This window comes from Microtus ochrogaster, unplaced genomic scaffold, assembly GCF_000317375.1.
Source record: "Microtus ochrogaster isolate Prairie Vole_2 unplaced genomic scaffold, MicOch1.0 UNK48, whole genome shotgun sequence".
NCBI lineage: Eukaryota > Metazoa > Chordata > Mammalia > Rodentia > Cricetidae > Microtus > Microtus ochrogaster.
The window spans coordinates 2,772,971-2,779,089 of NW_004949146.1; the positions used below are offsets into that span (position 1 = coordinate 2,772,971).

A 6,119-nucleotide genomic window follows, 5' to 3' on the forward strand; every position below is an offset into this window, starting at 1 on the left:
AGAAACACAGAGGCCCAGTGGCACCCCCATTCCAAAGCCAGCCTGGTGTACAAGAGCTAGTTCCAGGACAGGCTCCAAAGCTACAGAGAAACCCTGTCTCAACAAAAAAAAAAAAAAAAAAAAAAAAAAAGATTCCAGAGAGTAAAAGTTTCCCTACATCTGGGTTTTTGTTTGAGAAAAGCATTAATAAATTTTCCCACCCTCTGAATTTTCCAATAAATCAATAAGTACCCTATTTGGTGGAGTTAAAGAAATGGCTCATAAGTTGAGAGCACTTGTTGCTCTTGCAGAGGACCTGGATTTGGTTTCCAGAACACACATGGCTGCTTAGGCCCAAAGGATCCACTTCCTTCTTCAGGCCATCAAGAGAACCAGGCATGCCATACAGTACACTTATATGCAGGAAAACACTCAGACAGAACAGTAAAAGGAAATTAATCCTCCCAGCAGTGGTGGTGCACGCCTTTAATCCTGTCACTTGGGAGGCAGAGACAGACGGATCTTTGTGAGTTTAGAGGCCAGATTGGTCTACAAATTGAGTTTCAGGATAGTCAGGGCTGCACAGAGAAACCCTGTCTCAAAAAAAACACAAACAAATAAATAAATAAATCGTAAACAAAAACCCTACCTGGGTATCTGCATCTTCAAAATCTCCTTCTTGGTTTTCATCCTGTCCTTCCAACTCTACAGTGGTCTCATCTTCATCATCTTCAGTGGTTATCACTCGCTGAGGAGATTCCGTAACAGAGTCTTCCATGACATCCTCAAACTCAGCGAAATCATTATCATCATACTCTACTATGTCTTCCTCATCCTCGAAATCATCAAACTTGGCTTCAGAGACACTCCCAAACACAAAAAGGACAGCACAGAAAGCGTAGAAGGCTTTCATTGCGTCTTAAAAATAAGCTGTAAGAGACAGAGAGTGTGTGCTAAGTGAACTATCATTCCACATACAGGATCAACACAGTTCGTAAATCATTAGTAATCTACAAACCAGCTAGGAGTGGTGACACATGCTTGTAATCCCAGTACTTGGGAGGTAGAAAGAGGACCAGAAGTCCATGGCCAGCCATGGCTACATACTGAGGTCAAGGCCAGACACTTAATTAATAACAAAATAATCACAGAGCGGTGGTGGGATATGCCTTTAATTCTAGTACTCTAGAGGCAGAGGCACGTGGATCTCTGCGAGTTCAAGGCCAGCCTGGTCTACAAATTGAGGACAGCCTGGACTGTTATATAGAGAAACCCTGTTTTAAAGAACCCCCCTCCAATATAAATAAATAATAATAATAAAACCCAGAAGACCAACCAAACACTAAGTTCACAAACATCTCCTGAGTTGGGAGGCGGTGGTGGAGAAGAGGCAGAAATCCTTAATAAATAAATAAAATTAAAAAATAAACATTTCCTGAGTTTATCTTCCTCAATATTCTTGGAATCAGAGAGTACTATGTTTAAAACAAACAAACGAACAAAAACAAAAACCAATGAGGTGAGGTCAAGAGGCATGGGGTCTATCAAGATTCTGTCAACAGCTATCTGCAAAAACACGTACAAGTTATTAATTTCTTTAGATTTGATTTTCTAAAATCCTCTATTTATGTTATATAGTCCATAAGCTTTTTTCCCCTCAAAAAAAAAAAAGGATTTTTGAGAGACTATTAAGTCCTTTCTAAAAGAACTAAAGAGTTCAGAGGAGCAATAAGATACAACCATTATACATAAATGATTATGAAATAATCCACGAATAAAACACACCAGGACTGAGATGAACCTTGGCTGCACAGTGCTTGCAGTCATTCTTCTGACACACATAGGTTGCTGGTTTCATCATCAGCACTGAAAAGGGAAGCCATTCACCTACAGATCCATTGTGCGTGTTTGCCCTGCAGATATGCTCTCCAGGACAAACACCACTATTATCATCATCATCATAAGTGTGAATAAATACAGAAAGAGGACGCAATGGAGACATCAATCAATGCAACAATGCAATGTGACAGAAAGGACTCATCCAAAGAGTATTAATTTTGCATTAAATCTCAGAAGACAATAAAAAAAAAAAATCAACCAGCCGGGCGGTGGTGGCGCACGCCTTTAATCCCAGCACTCGGGAGGCAGAGGCAGGTGGATCTCTGTGAGTTCGAGACCAGCCTGGTCTACAGAGCTAGTTCCAGGACAGGCTCCAAAACCACAGAGAAACCCTGTCTCGAAAAACCAAAAAAAAAAAAAAATCATTTACGTTATCAATTCTGCCCCCTCATCTAAATGGCAGTCCTCGGCCCAAAGGATGGCTATGTGTGAGCATATTACTGACAGGGCACTGAAGGGTACTGTGAGAGCGTTACTTCTGATGATTAAACTATAGGCGTACCGTTATGAAAGGGCTGGGCTGATGAGGTGGCTCAGTGGATAAAGGCACTTGCCAACAAGCCGAAAGACTGAGTTTTCCCCTTGGTCTGCCTCCACATAATTTGTCTTCTGACCTCTACGGTCACACAGAGGTATACCTCCCTGCTTTTCTGACCCAAATGAATGAATGGATGTCATTTTTAAAACACTACCAGGGAGCCTAGGTTTGTAACTCAGTTGGCTGAGTATCCGGGACTCTAGCACCATATAAAATTGGGTGTGGAGGTACACTCCTATAGTCCAAGCAGTGGGGAGTCTGAGGCAGGGGGATCAAAGTTCTATACAGTGAGCTCCTGGTATCTCCAGGGTTCATGAGACCCTGTCTCAAGAACTCTAAGGGGTGGTAGGGTGGGGTGCATGCCTTTAATCCCAGTACACAGGAGTAAGGGGCAGGCAGATGCCCAAATTCAAGGCCAACTGAGACTAAATACTGAGATCCTATGTTAAAAAAAAAAAAAGAAAGCAGCAGGGTGTAGTGATTTAATCTTATAAACTCAGCATCAGGCATCCTCAGCTAAAGGCCTACCCTACATAGTAAGTTTTAAGCCAGCCTGCAGGAGTGAAACAGTGTTTCAAAAAACAAAAAGCTTCTGCTTTAGTGTTCCCCTTTTCAAGTAGAAGTAACTAATTACCACTGTCAGCTTGATTAACAGACACCGGAAAGGTCTGGCCATTTCAAGCTGAGTCTATACTCGGAAAGTTCGCAACACACAAGCATTTCTAATGCAATTCATACAACCAGGCCCCCTCAAGGTTATTTTAAGTTAAAATGATCCAAGGCACGTGCTGCACCTGTCAGCCCATTTCTCAGATGCACAACTCTCCGCCAGGTCACCCAGCCTCGAGGACTTCTGAAGCGGAAACCACAAGAATGCAGGCCAGGCACAAGCATTAACAGGCCTGTCTTGACTGTCTTCGGCCAGCTCACTCAGTAAGTCTCTCACGCAACCACTTGACTCCAGACTGAAAAACGAGTAAGTGAAGCAATCACTCCTAGTCCTCTGGGGTCCTCATGGCATTAGTCAGAACAATGGAATTTCTAGAAACGCTGTAAGACATTCCCGTCTCCTTCCAGAGTGTTGGCTACAAACAAGCTGCTAGAAACCTTCAGCTAAGGTCGGACTCTAGAAGTGGTTGCTTCTGTCAAACCTCTAGTGCCTGGTCCTGCCTCCACCACCCATGGAGAACACTAGTGTCTACGCTCCATTCTTCCCGGATGCACACCAGAAATCTCAGATTTTGTCCTGCTGGTTGGGAATTTGCTCAAAGCCACTAATATGACCCCAAACCCTCCTAAAGTCCAACAACAACAACGGACCAGAAAAGAACGTGCAGAGGCTTAATCTTCTTTTTAATTCGAGAGAAGTAAATTGCGGGGATTGATGCATGTCACCACCAGCCGGACATAAAAAGGTTGGTTAGGTGAGAAACAGTCCCAGGTAATGCGGCCATGCAACGCAAAACTTAGTCACCGCTCGGCCTGGCTCGGCCACAGAGACTGGCATGTCACGGTTCGCTACCTACCTGCACCCGAGGCTGCAACCCGGCCAGGGGCTTCTGAGGCTACCACCTCCACCCAGCCTGCCTGCGTCTGCCTCCGCCTTCGGGTCGGAAAGATTTCTGCGGGCCGCGATTGTCACTGGGTCACAACCCAGAACAGGTAGCTCAGTCACGGCACCGTACACTTCACGTAGCTTCAGCCGTCCGTTACGTAGAATGCGTACGGCTGGTCTGCGCCTGCGTACGGAGTGAGGGCGGGGGCGCAAAGCGAGGTTGGGCTGCCGGGAAAATTACGTAACCTTCGCCGCTCCTGGGCCTAGCAGGGCTCTAGCGGAGGCTGGGTTCTCCAGTCCTGTCAGGTTGACGTCACTTTGGTCCCGGTGCTCCGGAAGCTAAAGGTGGCCATACTCTATGGGACCATGTGGCCACAGGCATGGAGGGAATTGTTGCCCAAATCGTTCTTTGCAAGGGACAGGAACTACGGGAAGGTCGACAGCCTTATGTAAATGAGGTTTTCGGTCAACATCCTTTTATCTTGGGTTTTTGAGTAGTTCCTTGTTACTTCCGCTCTGCTCTCTTCATCCCAGACCTGCTCTCTCTTTTTTGTAAGAGACAGGGTTTCTCTGCGAAGCCCTGGCTGTCCAGGGCTGGCCACGAACTCACAGAAATCGCTGCTGGGATGAGAGGCATGCGCCATCATGCTCTAACCTGAGCCATAAACATTCTCCATCCAGAACCAGGTTCCTGTCCAGTGTGTGTGACGCGCCTACGATGTGTTCCGGGATCTGAAGGGCGCGCTTAATTGCGCCTTTCGGGACCCGTAGCCCCAAGCCACACCCTTCGGCTCGCGCCCTCCTCAGCGCGCATGTCAGACGCGCGTCCTCCCTCCCCCTTTAGTCAGCAACGGGCCGTGAGGCGGCGGCGGCGGCGAAGGAGGCGGAGGAGGCGCTCGGCTGGACGCGGCTCCGTTCCGCGCGTACTGGTGGCCGTGTGGTTCTTTGGCGCCGACTGTAGTCGCAGCTGCATCCGTGGCTGCAGCCGCAGGTTTGTGTAAAGGGCTTTGCAGACGCGGAGCCTCTCGCCCCGGGGGCACGGGAGGTAACTGGGGCCTGGCGAGGGCGGAGGAACCGCGGCCCTCGCTCAACAAAGAATCGGCGGAGCCTCGGGACCCGGGCGGCTTCGGGGGTCCGGGGAAAGCCGGATGCGCCGTCTGGATCCCCGAGGGAGGCCCTGCCGAGCTGCGTTCGCCTTCTCACTGCTCCGCTCCTCGCACGTCTGGACCGGGCCCACTTGGCTGCTTTCCGGAGGCGGCGCCTGCCGGGCTACAGGAAGGGATTTTTAGGGTGCTGGGCTGTGAGAGCCAGTGGGAGGATGTTGATCCCTGTTAGATAGCTGGTTGAGTTTGCAGGCCCGCAAACGGGGTTCTCGGTAGCGGGAGTTGACATAGACGGCTTCACATAGGAGATCTTGGAGAAACCTTGGGTAGATCATGATTAGCATCAGGATACATAGTTAGAAACTTTGTGCGGCCTACTTGAGCCTACCTGATGTGAGTAAATGTATGTATGGATTGCAAGCACGTACCAGAAGCATTATACTGGTCAGAAAAATTATACTGGTCAGAGTGTGGGGGCATATGTAGGCTTTTCTGTCATTTCAGCGTTTCTCTCTTTGCTCCTACTTCTTTAGGCTGCCGTTCAGTTTCCTGTGGCTTCCCTGCGTATTTTTATTTTTTTGCAAATGGTATTTCTCTATTATCTATTACACACCTGGCCGGAGGGGGCTGTGTTTTCATTTGCTTAAATTTTGTAGAGCCCAGCCTGTTCTGGCAGGTAGGAAGTGAGCAGTAAATGTTTGATGCAGAAGTTTATTCTTCCAGCGATGAAAATATTATTTTCCTTTACCTAGAAGGAGAATTACATAGCCTAATATGATGCATTCCAAAGAAGTTTAATTATTGCCTCTGTGCTTGGTCTGTCTTGCATTGCTTAAGTATTAATAAGTCTGCGACCCCTGCCCTCATGATCCTTTCTTTAAATACATTTTTTTGCTCTTATTTATTTGTTTGTTTTTGTTTTCTCGAGACAGGGTTTCTCTTTTTTTTTTTTTTAAATATTTATTTATTTATTATGTATACAATGTTCTGTTTGTGTGTATCCCTGCAGGCCAGAAGAGGGCACCAGACCTCCTTACAGATGGTT

General features: G+C 47.1%; 2 protein-coding genes across 2 annotated transcripts in view; one reads left to right on the forward strand and one right to left on the reverse strand.

Moving 5' to 3' along the window:
- Ccdc47 (coiled-coil domain containing 47) overlaps positions 1 to 4,204 on the reverse strand; it is a 23,146-nt gene extending 18,942 nt beyond the window's left edge. Inside the window, exons 1-2 of the mRNA XM_005369433.2 lie at positions 3,943 to 4,204; positions 629 to 909 (exon numbers count right to left, since the gene is read on the reverse strand). Coding sequence (XP_005369490.1) covers positions 629 to 892 — 264 coding nt within the window. The 5' untranslated portion in view covers positions 893 to 909; positions 3,943 to 4,204. The remainder of the gene's footprint in view (positions 1 to 628; positions 910 to 3,942) is intronic.
- Positions 4,205 to 4,812: 608 nt separating this feature from the next.
- Positions 4,813 to 6,119, forward strand: part of Ddx42 (DEAD-box helicase 42) — a 41,252-nt gene continuing 39,945 nt past the window's right edge. Inside the window, exon 1 of the mRNA XM_013354562.2 lies at positions 4,813 to 4,962. The gene's annotated coding sequence lies outside the window, so the exon portion shown is untranslated. The remainder of the gene's footprint in view (positions 4,963 to 6,119) is intronic.